The 19,869-nt window shown below is 37.5% G+C and overlaps 1 protein-coding gene across 1 annotated transcript in view; it reads left to right on the top strand.

The window, feature by feature from the left end:
• Positions 1-13,176: 13,176 nt before the first annotated feature.
• Positions 13,177-19,869, top strand: part of LOC122788151 (glial fibrillary acidic protein) — a 179,605-nt gene continuing 172,912 nt past the window's right edge. The window contains exon 1 of the mRNA XM_044055117.1: positions 13,177-13,903. Coding sequence (XP_043911052.1) covers positions 13,416-13,903 — 488 coding nt within the window. The 5' untranslated portion in view covers positions 13,177-13,415. The remainder of the gene's footprint in view (positions 13,904-19,869) is intronic.

Below are 19,869 nucleotides of genomic sequence, written 5' to 3'. Positions count from 1 at the left end.
TAGAACAATTTTTTTTTAAATAAAAATTTCCTAAATAGTTTGAGAAAAAGAATTATACTGGCCAGAGCTGTGCAAGGAACCTCCGATCTATTGCAGAGGCAAACTACATCTGAGGTAACTAGGGGCATCATGGGATAGGGACTTGGCCTCGAGCTGTCTGAAGACCTCAAGCTTTGTAGTAGGCCGACTCAGAGCTGAGGATTGGCTGTGAACCCATCTGTAAGAATGAATGGCGAGATAGAACAACTTCACATTTACTGTTTTCATAGAATATGTATGCGTAAACTTCAGAAATGTAGAGGTTTGATTAATGTAGTGTACAAACTCCTCCAGTTCGTCAGTGTTTCCTCTCCACAAAATGAAGAGGTCATCCACAAACCTCCTCAAAAAATAAACTCTGTCTACATAGGGACCCTTCAATATATACTTGGTTTCCCTGGCTGCCATTACAGCATTGGCGTAGCTATTAGCACATGAGGTGCCTGTAGCTACGCCATTGGACTGCCAATAAATATCCCCCCAAAAACAAAGACATTGTTCTCTAATACAATGCTTAAAAGCTGACTAACTTGCTCTATAGTATGTGAATCAGCCATGAACATCTCCCTTAAAAAAGTGCAGATGCTCTCTATTCCTACATCATTCGGTATCACTGTAAATAAAGACACCACATCAAGGGTTACCATATATGTCTTCTGCATCACTTCAAAGTCTGGTGCATAATAAAAAAATCAGAAAATATTCTGTATCTCTTAGAATATGCTGTATGTTGTTAATCTTAGGTTTCAAGAATTTCTCTAGGTATATTGAGACTGGTTCTGTGCACCAATTCCTTCCAGATACTATCGGGCGCATGGGGAGACACCTTACACTTTTATGAATTTTAGGTAGCCCTTGCATAACCGGGGTGGTTGGATGCTCAACAACAAAATAATCTAACATATCCTTAATAATCAACCCATTCTGCCATAGCTCTTTTAATTTAGTGACTACCTTACTGGACATCTGTTTAAGTTGATAAACTTTAATTTTCACATAAAATTTATTGTCATTCAACATTTCATACATCATTATATTGTATGCAACTGTATTCAACACTACAATAGGGCCGCCTTTATCGGCAGGTCTTATAACAATGTCTTCATTCTTTTGCAGATTTTTCAAGGCAAGATGTTCTTGATTGCTTAAATTAAACCCATGTTTATTCATATTATGACTTTCAGCAGCTATCTTGTGAAAATCATTTATGCAAAATTGCTCAAAGGCATTTAACAAAGGGTTCAGCTGTGGTACATACAGACTAGGTTTCCTAAAATTATTGACACTGGTATTATTAACATTTTTGGCTTCATTATGTAACAATTTTAACATCACATTTCTAGTAAAACACTTGATATCAAAAATAGCATCTGTTAAATCACATATATGTGAGTCCTTTTTGTAAAACATTGAGTTCATTCTCATTTGAAACATAATCAGAAAGATTCCATACTAGCCTTCCTTGAAGAAGACCTTCTTTATATTCCCCTGGTTCGTCATCTGATCGTCTGTCTTTCTCTTCTGTTGAATTCTGCTCATTCCTCTCGGGCGCTGGTCTTTCACCCTGTTTAAATCCCTCACAGGACAAGGAAGGGACAGCTGACGTTGCCCTAAAGGGAATTTAATGTTCAGGTCAGTTCCTCTGGAAGGCTTCATCTTCTCAGCTGACTGATGAACCATTGCTTTAACTTCAAATGTCTTCTGTCTAGCTCCTGTCCCATTTGAAGTTGTAAAATGCAAATTTATTGAAGAAACAGTGGGCATTGAACTAGTGGTGTTTTCTTCAACATCGGTCAGCGTTGTAATGGCTGTAATGTCACTCGTGAGTGTGCCCTCATTGTCAATCACAGTTACAAGGTACACACCATTAACTGAACTAGAAATCTGAATGTATATGTATATACTTCTAAAAGCCTATTTATAAAGTATCTAGATAAAAATTTCCATAACATTGCAGTGCATCTCATAAGATTTATAGTTCTTCAGTGAATACTTGGGTTTCACATCTATCAGACTACTAATGTTCTTATCTAATCTCAATATATTCCAGTGTTTCTCTATCACATTCTTATACATCCAAGCATCTTTAGAGTGGTAAAATGATATTCTAGTTTATTTTCTCTAATATTATCTTTCTGCCCATCACTGTGTACTTCTCTAGAGTCTTCACCCCAGAGAAGTCATTCAGAACCAGTTTTATAGAGCATCAAGACTGAATGTGACAGATGATTTTGTTCATCAAGTTGAACAAACTAGCAATGATTTATTAGAAAGGGGTATCATATTAATGAAATACAGAGCAGCATTAAGGAAGTGAGTAAACAGAGATGCTTAAAGGCTTAACCATACTTCTCTAGGGGTGAATTCACTGAAGAACTCTAAATCTTTGAAGAGACAGTCATGTCAACCCAAGGTCAATGATAGGAAGCAGGGCCCTATAAGGCCAGCCATAGAAAAAGGCAGAAAAAATGTGGCAGATGTAATTTTTGTAAATATATAGACAGTACCTCTATGTTTGAACATCCAGATAAGTTAAAGACATATGAGTTTGACATCAATGCCACCTGTGAAACAGAGCATTTAGTCTACTTGGCCCACTGCACAGTGTGCCATAGTTTATATGTAGGGAAGACAGACAGGTCTCTGAAGGAAAGAATATATGAACACATTTATGCCATCCATAAAAAGAACAAAGTGAATGCCTTGGCTAGACCCACTATTAATCATGATATGGAACATGTCTTTAAATTTCTAGTTAGAGGGAGAACATATGAGAGTCTGGGGGGGGGGGTCTACAGAACATTACTGAAGAGCTTGAAGCTAAGTGGATAGTAAGATTAAGGGCCAATAGAGGTCATGGATTAAATGAATACATACCCCTGCATCTTAAGTTAAAGTCTAGGCAGCTTTTTAAGTAAGATGTGCTGTGGAATTGTTCGTATGATAAATAACGGACTTCTTGTTACTGGTTTGTGTATGTTTTGGAGAACATCAGAGGAAAATATAAACATGTGCAGATATATTCTTTGTTTGTGATTGTAAATTGAAATGTCCTAAGTGAAAGCTTAGGCAGCTTTTTAGACAAGATGTGCTGTGGAGTCATTTGTATGATAAATTACTGACTTCTTGTTACAGGCTTGTATGTGTTCTGGAGAACAGAAGTGGAAAATGTTAATATGTATAGTTATATTCTGTGCTTGTGATTGCAAACTGAAAGGGGAAAATGCAAACGTGCAGATATATTCTTTGTGAATTGAAATGTCCTAAGTGAAAGCTTAGTCAGCTTTTTAGGCAGGATGTGCTGTGGAGTTGTTTGTATGATAAACTACTGACTTCTTGCTACAGGCTTGTATGTTTCTTGGAGAACAGAAGTGGAAAATGTAAATATGTGCAGATATATTCTGTGCTTGTGACTACAAACTGAAATGTTATGGACGTTTGAATCTAGATACTTTATAAATAGGCTTTTAGAAGTATATACATATACATTCAGATTTCTAGTTCAGTTAATGGTGTGTACCTTGTAGGATGTTGCTTTAAATTTGCTTGTTCACACCAGAACAATGTTTTGGTTGTTTTTAATCATGTGTCACAAGAGGATATTTAAACTGAGAGCTGTTTTTAAAATGTATTAGACATCTGAAGAAGTGGGGTTACCCACGAAAGCGCTTGTGTCGAATAAATATTTTTATACTGGATTCTACAACCATCTCCAAGTCCTGGTGTTTTGCTATTTATGAATTAAGCTCATCAGATCTGACTGATCTGAATTCACTTCCTACAACAATGTTCAGAGATGTCATAGATGATCCCTGCCGTTACCAGACGTAAACTTGCCTTCTGTCTTCTAACGGGATTCTTCTCCGTATTCCTTCAGTCTACACTTCCTCATCTGGATGATGTGTTCATCAGCTACATGATTTGCCTTGCATTTATGTAACAGAGTTATTTTTTCTTCTTTTTATCCAGGCTTTTCTTTTCCTCTTTCATTTCATGTTGATTGGTAGGTAGCTGTTATCTTGAAATGAGGATGATATATACACAAGAAGCATACATGCTTCCGCAGCTGACTTACAAAGAAACATAGGGGATCATTTCAGGTTATCTGTTTTAGCCATTAAGGCTTATATGCTTGTTTTTGACTTTACAATGACTGAAAGTCACTGCAGTGACTTTTATCCTCTTATAAGAAAATAAATAAAGTGATTGAATAATAATTGTTTATGTTGGGAGGTAGAGACATGATATTTTTAATTTGTTGGATTTATTAGTAATCAGTAAGTGTAGCTTGCAGAAAATGAATGTTTTAAGCTGATCGAGTCTAGCTGACCATTGTTGTACATAGTTTGGGGGTTGATAACTACAGTAGAACTTGTGGAAGAGTCCCAAGATATTTGTGCCATGAGTAAGTGGGAGAAGGCTGTTGACAGAAGCCTGCAAAAATCCATTACTCTGTATGTGAAGGCAGATAGGTACAAGATGAAAGTATTTATATACATTGAAAAATTACATCTGCTATTAGCCAGTTATACCCCTAGTCAATGGAATTTTCATCACTCGGAATGATGCTGACATTCAAAGGCATAACTGGCCTAGTAACTGATTATATAGCTGGTGTCTTTCTAGAGAAATTTAGTGTGTATCACCTTTGTACAAGATGGCTGATAAGCATTCTTGCTTTGCAGGGATGGGCTGCACTTGTATAACAATGACTTTTACATTCTGGCTAAAGCTTTTCATGCCCAATAATAACTTTTTAGACAGTTTTTCTGCTGAACATTTCAATCCCATAAAGTCTAAATGGGAATGCATTAAGGTATACCTACTTCAATGTCAGGAGTCTTAACAAAATGCTTGAACTTGAGGTCCTGCTACAACTTCCAACACATTCACAAATATGTAATTGTAAAGACAATTACTTCAATGCAAAGAAAACACTCTGTCTGTTCCTGTTCTCCAAATCTACTGACAACTGTGGGAAAGTATCAGCATTTGCCAAAATTTGAACTCTTACAGGTCCAAATAACTCTTAACAAGATTAGTCATAACTTCATAGCTAGCTAAGGAATACCTTTCTTGTCCCCTTCTGATCATGATAGCTAAAGTAATGCTTTTGCTGAAATCCCCATTAATCCCAGCACTTTCTTTTGGGGGACTTTAATTTATCAGTCAGTAATCTGGCTAATCTGGTTGATTTATATTGCCATGATCAGCATATCCAGTACTTCCCTAAAATTATTAATGCAAACTCCCTTGTATAAATAGCTAAGCATCCTCCTAGGGATCCAAATACCCTTGTTCATGTCTCCACAAATATGTCCACTTCTTGAACATGGCAGTATGTATCGTCTTCCCTCATTAAATCAAGCCATAAATCAGTGATCTTTTCCCCTAAAACTGATGGTACTTCCCATGCAAGTACTTTTGTAATTTATGCAAAGCAAATCTTCTTCAGTTACTCGATGATCTAAATAAATGCAGCCATAATCCCCCTCCAATGGACCCCACTGCTATAGGCACCATCCTGTCCTTCTGACTTCAACTCCCACTTAAATAGTTACAGTGCTAAGGCAATGATAAAGCAGTTCCTATCTGCACCCAATACCTATATAAATAAACCATATAACAAAAGGAAGAAATTACTTAATTCTTAAAAGAGGTCTCATTCTGCCCTCCTTAAGAATATACTTAAGGAAACAAGTGAAGAGCTTAAGGGTGCTATTAGGAGGCTCAAGGCTGAATGTGAACTTAAAATAGCCACTGAAACCAAAAATAACTACAAATATTTCTTTAACCATGGCACAAAGTTAAGAGCTAGCACCCATCAATGTTTAGAGCTAGTCCACAATAAAGCTGGCCACTCTAGAACTAGACCACAATAAAGCTAGTCACTCTGGCCCAAATGAAATGGCTAATATCCTAGCTGATGTGTTTAATATAAATTTTACTCTAATTACAGTCATAAGTATTTGACAGATTCCAAAGTCTTAGACAACTCCTATAATTACTATGGAAAAAGTTTTCTCAACCCTCTCATAAGCAAAGGACACCTTATCCATGACCCCTGAGTACCACATATGGCCTGTCTCAACCCCTCCTTAACCTCTTTAATCTAAGTCTGTCCACTAGTTACAGTCCTGAAGTCTGGAAAACAACCACTGTAGTGCCATTACACAACCAAGACCCAATAACAGACCCTGGTAACTATAGACCCATTAATCTCACCAGCCTTATATGTAAAGTTAAGGAATATATTATGTCAGACCTCATTAATCTGGACATTGAAATTCTCTTAACCCCAGACCTCATCAATTCAGCTATGTCAAAGAGAGGCCCTGCCTCTTTAAACTCGTTAATTTCTTTGAAATAAAAGTTGCTAAAGCAGTGGACAGAGGTTATGCAATAATTACCATACATCTGGACCTGGCGAAGGCATTATTGACAGACAAAAATCTGAATATAAAACTGAGTGTCTAGCAGAACCTATGTGGTTAGAGCTGCAGGTGCAACAACTGAAAGCAAAAATTTACCAGCGGTGTACCCCAGAGCTCACTACTGGACCCTCTTCTATTTGTCATCTGTTTCTCAGAACTTCAAGTCAACATTCCTGGTCTTTGGTTATCTAATATAGTGGATGACTGCAAACTGGATATTGTTATTTATTCCTCCACTGATTCACAATTGCTCCAACATAGGCTAGACCATGTTAACGGCTGGTGTAAGGACAATGATCTTAAGCTAAATGTTAAAAAATTCTTATTGATAATTCTTTATTTTCTGACCATCATGCTTCTATAGTGGTTTGGAAAGCCTTATGTCTGGCTCAACTAATTTGTTGTCGCCTCACAGTAAGATGCTGTCCAGTTTGATTCTCAGCTAGAGCGTCTTCTGCGTGGAGACATGCGTGAATGGGCGTACCTTCATTGAAGGTTGTGCATCAGGGCTGGTAACTCGGCATGTAAAAATCAACTACCAATCATTAGCGGACTGGAGTTCCGCTGTGGCGACCCCTAACTGGGAAAAGCCGAAAGACACAAACAAACAAATTCTCTAGAGCCAAATAAGTCTAAATTCTCTTTTTTCATCTCTCCTCAGATACATTATTAAATATAATACCCCTTTTGACATTTATTTGTCTAACCATACTACTCAACTTGAAAAACCTCAGATATCTCTAACCAAAAAGATCAGTGTCCTCAAAATCCTCAGTTATTCGGACAAACTAGCAGCCCTCTAGCCATATTCAGTTTGTTATAGACTCAAAACCTATACCTTTCTCTCTCTTACCTTGTCCCCTCCCTGCTATTTTCCTGGACTTAACCTCTATTCCATAAGTAGGACTTGCCTGCCTATCTTCTTTCCTTTCCTTTCCCCTAGCTCCTATTTGCCTACCATTCAACCACAATTCAAGTACATGTTATTATAAGTGTATTAATTACTCTTTAAATATTTATTTATTTAATTTTACATTTGATAACCAGGAAATCCCGACTGGACCAGGTCCATTTTCAGCGGAGGCCCAGGGAGAAAAGCTCCAGCATCAAGTTATACAAATACAGTACAGCCAGCATAATACACAAAACAGGTTTTATCATATATGCTGAGCATAGTAAATATAACAAGAAATTAATAAAACACTCCAGGTAAAAGAAGATATAGAACATAGATAAAAAGACAATGTCAGTTATACATTGGTAAGAGAAGAAAATATATCAAGTAAGATTCTACAGTTAAAAGTACCCTTTCAGATGACCAAGCCTACAGGGGATCAGAGATCCAGCATGTGATCAGAGAGGAGTTTGGGGAGTTAATAGTAGTATGGGTAGGGTTATGTGATGAAAGGGCATAACCAGGTACTAAGAAGGTGCAATTTGAGGGAGTTTTTGAATATGGATGTGGAGGGGGCAGTGGACAAGGATAGGGGAAGAGAGTTCAAATTTCTGGCAACAGTGTTGGAGTAGAGCGCTTTCCCTGCAAAAAAAAAAAAAAATTGTTTTGAAAAAATAATATCATTATAGGATTTTATTGTATATCTGCACTTTTACTTTTGTTTATATCTGTAATTCACTTTTGTAACAAATTGTAATCATTGTACTTCTGGAGCTTTTCTCCTCGAGTGTCTGCTGAAAAAGGGCATCTGCCCAGCCAGACCAACCCGGTTAACAAATGGCAAATAAAATAAATAAAAATAAAATAAAACAAAACAGAACAAAAAATGCTAGAGGAACCGCCTCTATAGCAAGATGTATTGTATTGCATAAGTGCTTTCATCCCTAAACAGTGTCAGAACTTCTTCAGATATTATGTTTTAATATATGCTTTTAAGGGTGCGTTTTTATTAAGTGAATTTTGCATATTATAGGTATTTTAACTACCAAAGTATTAGAAAATTATATTGGCAAGTAGTTTCTTATATAAATGTGATGTGAACTATCGATCCATACAGAAGAGAAGTTTGATTTACATTTTTACTTCTATTGGCTAGCTTAAGCCAATGATATTTAGGAAAGTGAAGTCTGATTTACATCTTTACCTTTATTTGTTAGGTAAAGTTCATTAGAATAATCAAGTACATTAGATGATAAAGTTGCTTGTATAAGCACCTTTATTGGTTAAGCTAAAACATGATATTTACATATTATTTGTCATTGGCTGATAGAAGCTTTATATTATGTTGAAGTGGTTTTTGAATGTGGATCTGAAGAAGGCTTTAGTAGCTGAAAGCGCTTGTCCTCTGTATTTCTGTTTGTTGTTTTGTCGCTATCATAGTCTTAAATAAATTGTTTAGTCAAGTTTTATGGTGTGGAGCATCGCTTAGCTTTTGTTTTTAGTTGTATTTTGCTGAGTGAGCTAAATTGGAGCATCCTTCTACTGTTTTTTGTTTTTTTTTTCCTTCTTCAGATATTCACAACATTTGTTTAAGTTCTTATAGACTCCTTTGTGGTAATCCGTGACTAGTTATGAAAGATCTTACTTTCCTTGACCTACTATTTCTTCCTGGAAAAAAAAATCCTCAAACATCTATTTAAATAATCTAAGCTTTCATTAACAGATAAATAAGGCATGTTGGCATGATAGAGTCATGTCCCAACATATCCCCCACCCCTAGAATAAACTTTCATTACATGTAAAGTAAAGAAGCACCATTGCCATCATCCAGATCTTTTTCTTTTGGCTGTTCCCATTAGGGGTCACCACAGCAGATCATCTGTTTCCATTTCTTCCTGTCCTCTGCATCTTGCTCTGTCACACCAACCACCTGCATGTCCTCTCTCACCACATCCATAAACTTTATCTTAAGCCTTCCTCTTTTCCTCTTACCTGGCAACTTCATCCTTAGCATCCTTTTCCCAATATGCCCAGCATCCCTCCTCAGTACATGTCCAAACCAATGCAATCTCGCCTCTCTGGCTTTGTCTCTAAACCGTCCAACCTGAGCTGACCCTCTAATATACTTTTTCCTAATCCTGTCTACCCTCGTCACACCCAGTGCAAATCTTAACATCTTTAACTCTGCCACATCCAGCTCTGACTCTTGCCTTTTTGTCAATGCCACTGTCTCCAACCCATATAACATAGCTGGTGTCACTACCCTCTTGTAGACCTCCCTTTCACTCTTACTGGTACTCGTCTGTCACAAATCACTCCTGACACTCTTCTCCATGCAGTCCACCCTACCTGTACTCTCTTCTTCACCTCTCTTCTACACTCGCCATTACTGTGAACTGTTGATCCCAAGTATTTAAACTCATCCACCTTTGCCAACTCTACCCCTGCATCTTCATTATTCCTCTATCCTCCCTCTCTTTCACATACATATATTCTGTCTTAGTCCTGCTGACCTTCATTCCTCTCCTCTGCAGAGCATATCTCCACCTCTCCAGGGTCTCCTCCACCTGTTCCCTACTCTCACTACAGATCACAATGTCATCTACAAACATAATAGTCCATGGAGACTCCTGTCTGATCTCATCTGTCAACATGTCCATCAGCATTGCAAATAAGAAAGGGCTCAGAGCTGATCCTTGATGTAATCCCACCTCCACTTTAAATGCATCTGTCACTCCCACTGCAGATCTCACCGCTGTCACACTACCCTTGTACATACTTCTCTGCCACTCCTGACTTCCTCAAACAATACCACATCTCCTCTCTAGGCACCCATCATCCAGATAAGTCTGATAATTGGATAGGCAGACTCAAATTCACACTCAGTCTATATTGCTTTACCTTCACTGAGGATAGAGAGGACTTCTGAATGCATTTTATTGGTTAGGATTATAATGGTGTGTAGAATGATTGCCCAGAATGTTCTTACAGATGTATGAACCTAATTTGACAAGAAAGCCAGTGGCCCATTCACCTATCCATTTTCCAAACTGCTTGTACTGGTGAGGGTCACAGTGTTATCATTCTCAGAATTCCGGTTCCCACCCCCTGCAACATTTCCCAGCTCCTTCTGCAGGATCTCTAGAAGTTTCCTGGCAAGTTGAGGGATACAATCCCTCCAGCATGAATTAGGTCTTTCCTTGAGCTTCCTTCCAGTTCACCATGCCTGCCCCTGGTGCACCTTCTCACAAGGTCCCAAACTGCTTTATCTAACACCTCTCAACCCAGATGACTGACCTCCTCACCTTTCAAAGAGGATGTGCCAAACAACATTTCAAAGGTTCCTAATTTCCATTGTTTGCATCTGTGAACACATCTTTTGTACTGGTATCCAGCTGAACAGTTAGAACAGAATTCCCTATTCAAGCAAAAATTTTAACACATCGTGTGAGATTCCCAAATGTCCCATGGCAGGCTAAGGAATATAATATCTCCATGATGTCCTTCATCTGCAGAGGGGGAAGAGACACATCATATGTGTAGAGTTACATCCACAATGAATGTCTCTGCTGACTTGACACCAGGAATATGGACATGGTGCTCAAATAGAGGAAGTGAATGTTGTACAGCATTGAACCTGGGGACCTGTACTGTTGTAGCAACTCACACAAGATATTCCAGGGTAGGCAATCATATGTCTTCATCGGCTATTGTTTTCTTGACCTGTTTGTACATTCTGGTAAAGTCTAGTGAGTGCCTATAACACCACTGCATACGGGGGCTCTTTCTTTATACTGTCAGCTTCATGCTAGTATCTGCCAGCTTGTATGAGGATTAATACTATGACAAGCACTGACCATCTTTCAGCCATGGCTGTATGTTGTCACCTCAGTAGCTGAGGCAGTGAACAAGATTCATTTGGAATCCATATCCTTAGTCTCCCTAGGTATATACCAAAAGCCTTTCTGATGGTGAAGTTGAATTTATCCCACACAGTTGCATTGGCTAGGCATTCCAAGAACACCCTCACTAGATTTTATGGGGGTTTCCAATAGGGCTGAAGCTCATTTTCAGTAGAGGCCTAGAAGTATGGTTTTGTTATTTGTCTAGCTCAGACTCAAACTGCAGGCAAATTGTAATTGCAGGAATCAAACCCAGAACTGCAGGATGAATCTCATTAGCAGAGCATAACCATAATCGTCTGTGATAAATGCATACTCTCCCTGGTTGTCTGCCCACTATCCTAGCCATATGAACCAAATCATCACAAAATAGTGATCATTTGGCAGCTTTCTCCTCTCTTGATCCATGCATGCAGAACATACTGTATGCACTCATGTCTGAAAGCATAACTACAAAGGCGATCATACCTCTTAATCTTTCAGCAGTAAAAGTCATAGTACTAGCTGTTAGAAGTCATAACAGAGAGACAGAAATCATGTACTAGACCCTATATAGTTAGTGGTACAAAATCTTAGAATAAGCTTATTTTTTAATAAGTTATGTACTCATACAGAGGCCTGACTTTATAAGGAAATCCATAACTCTAACAGAAGCAAGGCTAAATCTGAGGGCAAAACCATAGTGCTGTGCTTAAAATCATACAAGCTGAGAGCTATGAAGTAAATCATTAACCTTTGGCACAGAGTATACTTATGAGCATCCTTGTATTCAAGTATCACTGTTTGACAGCATTTGACTAGGACAGATGTTCTTAAACGAGTCATCACTCAAGTACTGATCAGGAAAGCTGGTCACCAAAATTACACCCCTAAGGGTATCAACATCATTCCCTCATGAACACTTAAGTCTTCCAATAGAACTACCAAATTCGTACGCGGAATACTCCGAATAGTTGTTAGCTGCAGGAGGTACTATATACTGACAAAAAGAAGAATAACCGAATCACAAAGACTGTTTCAAAAACAATAGGTTTTTCTTTGATGTTGATAAAATCTGCATAATGATCAGGGTCCATACCTGTTTAATCTAGGTCATAGCGACCAGTCATGGCACAATCGTACAAGGAAAGAAGCTGTACTCATTCCTTGTGGCCTGAGCATGTAATCAATTATTCGACTAAATTGTACTATACATGCTTGAGCAGAGATAAATCCAGGGTTAAAGATAACAAATGGAACAGTAAGGAGGGAAACACTGTAACACAAGGACAGAGGCGAGGACAAAAGGTAAGTCTGAATTAAATAATGCAGGATGAAGAGCAATACGGAAAAAGAGACATGGTGATAATTACTGCAGAGTAGAAAAAAATGAAAATAAGTTGTCTAGCAGAACATAACTAGAAATAAAGTCAGCAACATGATGAAATTGCAGTGTTAGCAAGCAGAATTAATACATTTTGTAAGTGGGTAAAGACTGTTTTTAGTAAGAGTTCATTGGGAAGCCTGTCAAAGAAAAGAAGAAAACATCTGTACATTCTGCGCACTGCTGGAAAAGGCAAAGATCACACAGCCGCAACTAGGTTTATATCAGAAAGGGCAAAATTATTTGTATCTATTAACAATGACAAAATTATGCAGGAAAAAGAACTTGTAGGTAGGCATATACTTCTCCCAATATAATTTATCTTAATACTGCCCCTCATAAGTTAAAGCATTACTGATGCTGTACATGATGTGATGTGGTCTTTCCATATAATTATGGTTTTCTGAGTTTCTTAAAAGCATGTTCCGCTGCTTTACACAACAAAAAAAGCTAATTCTCACAGCTCTAAGCTCTGTGACAATAAATTTAACTAAAGGACCGTGGGAAAATGCTTCCAGTTTGTGTGCACATCTTCATTACCATCTCATCTCTCCCAGCCCCCACAGTCACAGCTCTTTTCATGTCTGAATACATTTTAACTTTGATTTCAGCTTGTGCTAACTGAACTGTAGATTTTAGGACCCTGAAATGCTCCAGGTTTACTGACTTTCAAAAAGAAAAAAAAGGATCACTTTTGTATAAAAGCATTTGAACTGTTGAAAAAGTTCTGTCTGACTCAAGAACGTACCAGCATCACCACGAGAAATTAGCAAGGCAAAAAGATGACTAGTATGGAAAAATCAAGAGTGTCTACTGTACGAAGCAGGTTTCGTCTAAGCTCTTCTCTGCCTCTGAGTAGGATCCATTCCCCTAGTCATGCATCACGAGTGTATTCCTACAACACACGCTCTCCTGGGTTACCTGGTGTCCGCTCATTAATGCTACACACAGACAAGGTGGACTTTTGCCTCTCTGATTCTGTAAATGCAGAGTTCAAGGAGACACGGACCAATGAAAAGGTGGAAATGATGGAACTGAATGACCGCTTTGCCAGCTATATTGAAAAGGTCCGCTATCTGGAGCAACAGAACAAAGTGCTACTGGCTGAGCTGACCCAGTTTAGAGAGAAGGAGCCCACTAAGATTGGGGACATCTATCAGGCAGAGTTACGGGAACTCCGGCGACAGGTAGACCAACTTGGAAACTCAAAGTCTAGACTGGAAATTGAGAGGGACAACCTAGCTGATGACTTGGATAACCTACGGCAAAAGTAAGAGAGCAAGACTGAGATTACTACTGATATTAACTATACTGCTAATGGTACTGTTAAATGAATTTATTGCTACTAATGCTAACTATACTGCTACTGGTACTGTTAAACGAATTTATTACTACTAATACTAACTATACTGCTACTGGTACTGTTAAATGAATTTATTACTACTAATACTAACTATACTGCTACTGGTACTGTTAAACAAATTTATTACTACTAATACTAACTATACTGCTACTGGTACTGTTAAATGAATTTATTACTACTAATACTAACTATACTGCTAATGGTACTGTTAAATGAATTTATTACTACTAATACTAACTATACTGCTGATGTTACTGTTAAATGAATTTCATTAAACTTTGCTAATGTTTTCATTCCTATGTTGCCCAGGTATGCCCACTAGGCTGTGGGCATGCATGATGTTAAGTGGAAGCAGACAGAACCAATCACAGAGACCCACAGGGTGAAGGTTTGTAGCAGCTGATACTACATCACAGAGAGCATAATTCTATCAGAAAGTGTAAAGTACATTTCCCTTAATCATGGACAGGCAATGGTTAAGGAATGAGGCTGTCTTATTTGTCAAGCATGAAGGAATGAGTCTGTATAATTAAATGGGGTTGGTGTTTATTCGTCAGCATTAAAAACACATCACCTTGGCCCTAACTATTTCTCTAAGTACAGGACCACAAGTTGTTATTATCTAAACAGAATTTTTGCAAAAGTAATAAAATCAGTTATTTTCCTTCTAATGTAGACATGGGTGACTGTGATTTTATGGGTCACAACGCAGTGCAGAAGTGGATCTTCACCCGACTGTGCACACTCTTGCACAAACTTAGCACAGGCAGAAACAATCAAAAGCGTTTCAATCACTTCTGCCTGTGTTAGACATGTCTGAGATTACAAACGTTCGGTTATGAGGAGTGTTTTCCATGGTGCTCACTGTGTTTCAGATCTGTCTCTAGAATTAAATATACAATTGTACATGATATTTTGTGTTTACCAGTGTGTGTGTTGGAGGAGAAGACTCTTACAAAACTGTATGGAAAGTATAACAGAAAAGGAGAGAATAGACGTAAGTAAAAGATGATAGCTTCATTTCACAAAAAAGAAAAAAAAAAGCCTGAAGTCTTTTCAGATAAAAACACATAAAATGAGATGTTGCCTATAGCACTGGACAAATAATTTCTTTATTAGATACAGCTTATTTTACAGATCTGTTTTACTTTCTGTATGAGGCATAGAAAGAAGTTGTTAAAAGTAGTTTCCAGTTTGTCACGATTTGGAAAAATATGATTTTTTTATAACGTATCCTTGAATAACTTGTATTTCAGAACTGCAATTGCCAGTACTCCAATAAGTACCGTTATGAATCCTGTCCATATCACTGGCAGTACCCTGTGCTATCCTAATGAAATTCCATTTTATCATGTGTCTCTGTACTCTTACAAAGTCATAACTGAAAAAATGGGCATTAGCATGCCAACATTACTTACCAGATAATTAGAAAAATGAAAACAAATGAATGAGGAAAATGATGTAGGAATTCAGTGAGGAGCATACATACAAAGTTACTTCAGAGGAACACCTCTTGCAGACAAATTATACTAAAAGATGTATATGTGACTACGGAATGACATGTTATGCACTTTAACTCCTGATGCCTGTAGTGAGGGAGATCTTGTAACATGTATATTACCTCACAAGATGTCTTTATAGGCTTATAGTTTGTCTTTAACCTAAATGGGGTACTGCAATTATTTCAACACTACCCAATCCTATGGTTTTACAAACTGAGACCAGCTTTTCAAACTTAGACTGAACCACAGTCTTTAGAGTCTCTATTTTTACTATTTTACCATTTTTAACCATTCATTTTGTTTTTTTCCCTTTCTCTTGTTCATTCTGATGAACACCCTCCAAAAGTCCACTAGCAGGTCAAACACCTATGGCCACAACTCAAACCCTTCCACTTGCTTAACAGAATGGGTGACAGAGTGCTAATGGTTTCCACCCTTATCAAGAACAGGACTGTTTTGCTCCTGTCTGTCCTTGTTCCTCAAAGCTGTGGTATGTATTGTATGTACTTTACTTGTGCTACTTGTATATTTATTACTACTGTTTGCTACTTTATGAGTATGTTTATTTATGTGCTTATTTATTTGTTTGTTTCTTTGACATTTATTTATTATTTATTTTATCTGAGGTTTAAGGTGAAAAACTCCTCAATTAAATCAATTTTACAGAAAAATACATTATAGATCTGTAAGAAAACAATATGTGCATTATCCATATACAAAGTGTGCATATAGAGCATGAGTCACTCAAATGAATGCTGCAAATTTTGGATGTATATTACGTTATCGAAACTTTTAAAGTTTGAACGTCATATGGTCAAACCCATATGATCGAACTTTTAAAAGTCTGAACATTTCAACGAAAATCTCTGTACAGTGTGGAATGGGAAGATTTCCCTTTCCTGCAAGAGCGGTAGGTGTGGGGGTGCAGGGGGGGGTTGCCCCCCTGCTTAAAACAGTAAGGTAGTTTTTTTCTGTTGTTTATTTTTTTTCTTAGCTTTTCGAACTTTTAAAAGTTCAATCATATGTGTTCAGCCATATGATGATTGAACTTTTAAAGATTCGGTAACGTAACATACACCCACAAATTTTACATGCTGTAGGTGGGGTTGAATGGGTCCCTATCAGATTACTGAAGTTTCAAAACTTCGAACATCATTTGGCCAAGAACATATGATGAAAGCTTCAAAACTTTGAAAACTAAAATAAAAAAAATAAAAACATTTTTTTTTTTACATTTTTGCAGGGGGGCAAGCCCCTTAACCCCAACACCCCCTGCTAATTAAATATACCAACTCCGAGATTGCAGTATAGTGAGGAAAACAATACATTTCTCATTCCACATTGTACGGTGACCTACAAGTTTCAAAACTTTGATCATATGGTCTCGGCCGTATAACGTTTCAAGTTTTTAACCTTCGGTAATCCAATAGGGACCCAGGTTGAACAGACCCCATATATTGGAAAATAAAGTTCTGCTGTAATGAAGCTAAAACAAGAAAAAATCATGAACTGTTACAAAGGCCTCAGGTGTGTTACTTGATGTAGACTCACAGCCAAGCATGATGAAGGTATGCACCATCAGTACAGTAATTTTTGAGCCAGTGACAATTCCAGAATGCATGTTTTGTGTGTAATTTATGACACTGCTTGTACTAAAATGCCTGCATTAATTCCAGAGAAGTTTGACAAATCATAGATTGGTAACATCCTTTTGACAAGAAGCATACATTCCCATAAATGTAGTTCTTCTGTCTCTCACTGGCACCTGGAATGACCTGAGTTCCTGAACCCAGGTACAACTGGATGTCACACGGACTCAGCCTACAAATTTACTTGAAATCACTACACTGTTCATTATGCTTTTTTGCAACTATATGTTTGGTAGGTAATATTAAAATCTGTATAGTGCAATGGTGCAATATGGGAAATAAAAATGCAGAAGGCTTTGTATGTTTGTTTATTCATTTATTCATTCATTCATTTACTTAGTAAACAGATTCATCCAAAGTACCTTTCTCAGCCACAACTGGACTAGAGGGAAACACAAAACTTGACTTTTTCTACAGTACACAAAGCATTAAAGTCACACACAGCGTTATTAACCAGCATAAAACTTTCATCTAAAGGTAGATAGAGAGTTTCTTAAATTTGGTTTTAGCTGCTTTATGGCAGTGAACACAACATACGGATAGCTTTATAAGCCATTTTTCCTACAGCATGTAAGCAGATATTCAGCCTGTTACAGCGGAAGCTGGTTGTCGAACGTCTGCTGTGCTGCTTCTTAGAGAGACTCACAGAACCTCTTTCCTCTTATTTATAGTCTTACCCAACAAACTCATACACACATGCCAAGACCATATGATCAAAGTATCAAGACTTCAAACACCTGAAAGAAAAACAAAAAAAGCCCCCCTGCACCCCACATCCCCCACTACTTAAATATACCAACTCCAAGATTGTTCTACAGTGAAAAAAAGGGAAAATTTGCCATTCCACGCTGTATGGAGATCTCTGTTCAGAACGTTCGAAGTTTTAAAACTTCAGTCATCTGAAGGGAACCTACATATATATATATATATATATATATATATATATATATATATATATATATATATATATATATATATACACACACATACATACATATATATATATATATATATATATATATATATATATCCAGGTACATATATGTATACACATGCACACACACACACACACACACACACACACACACACACACACACATATATGTATATATATATATATATATATATATATATATATATATATATATATATATACATACACACACACACATATATATGTATGCACGTATATAATTTTTTTAAGTGTTTTCTTAGCAGCTTTGAGCAGTTCCTGTTGTATGGATCTCATGAACATCTAATGTAGTGTTATAAAGGGTATAAACCCAATAGTTCAGTCCTGTTTCATTTAGATAAATGATATGAAATGTCTTATAAGCTGCAGCCCTGACTTCATTACACATGACCATGGATTGAGTAGTGGAACCAGTACATTGGACTAGGGTAGAACAAATTGGCTGATATCCAGCTATCTCAGAAGGCAGAATCTAACATTGTTCACTGCAGGAGTATTCTCAAAAGATCAGAAGGGTAGCCCTGACTAGCCCAAGCCACATTAATAGTGAGATTAGCCAGAGTGAAGAAAGCATTTTATATGAATTTAACATGCAGGAGCAGCTTGGGGAGGAGGACCAAAAGTAAATAATCTTTGCCAAATATGGATATTTGTCATTTTCCCTCCTTCTCTTATGACTCACTTCTTCAGCAATAACTGTAGTCAAAGTCTAATTTCCCCCTCAAAGGAAGGGACCCCACACACACATACATACACACAACTTGATATTATATTGAGTGGCCACTCTGTTAGAATGGGAAACAAATGTGTTAATAGGGCAGCTTTGGTCTAAATGGGTTAGTAAGTGGAAGTTAAGAAACCAGGACATGGGATGCGTCCCTGTAAACTTAAATCTCGTTCACCATATGTGCTATCACATCATGTAGCAGTCATCCTTGTCTGTGAATGATGGCACAACATGAGCAGAAGATAACTGACTTTAAAAACTGGCTTAGTTTTTGGAGTCATTCAAGGGGGGTGTAATATGTGTCAAAATGTCACTCAACCTCAAAATACGGGCAAAGCCAAAAATGATGGGAAGGAGGGCAAAATCAGGGCCAAATTTTAAATATTACTCTTATAAACCTGTAACATTGCTAGAATAACAGGTTTTGCATTAGCATTCATTTTCCAAAAGATGTGAAGTCTGTAACCGAAATATATGAAATTATTTACTTCACTCCTCAATGATTTGCCAGTAAATTGCAAATTTCATGAGGAACATAGCAGAAATATGAGACAAAAATTTGGACATTCTACAGAAGTCTGGAAAGTTGAGAGGTATGTTTGTCACCCTGAGAGGATGTGTTTGGCAGAATATGCTGCCTTGCCAGGGATGCTCTGCACCTGTCCCCTTTAGGCTTTTGAATATTGGCTAAAACCTTGTCCACCACCATAGTGCCTTTTTTAGGCATTGCCAACCTGATAAATCTTCTGTTATAGCAAAACCAACCCCCAAAACTGAAAAGTATTTCTACTCAATGCCAGGAGTATAAACAAACTCCTCAACATGGAAAATGGAGATGTGTGGGCAGTTACTGAGACATAGTTTACAGCCACACAGACTACCTTGGCTGTGCAGGACAATAATGCTTTCCACATATTTAGATCAGCTGCTGCAGAGGCAGGGACACAAACACACCTCAAAGCTAGTCAAATGGTATGAATTGCTTGAGCTTATCCACGTCCACATTACTACAAGCAAACTCC

Source organism: Protopterus annectens, chromosome 13.part0 (assembly GCF_019279795.1).
Source record: "Protopterus annectens isolate FY-2018-M chromosome 13.part0, PAN1.0, whole genome shotgun sequence".
NCBI lineage: Eukaryota > Metazoa > Chordata > Ceratodontiformes > Protopteridae > Protopterus > Protopterus annectens.
This window is presented reverse-complemented; position numbering and strand designations above follow the sequence as displayed.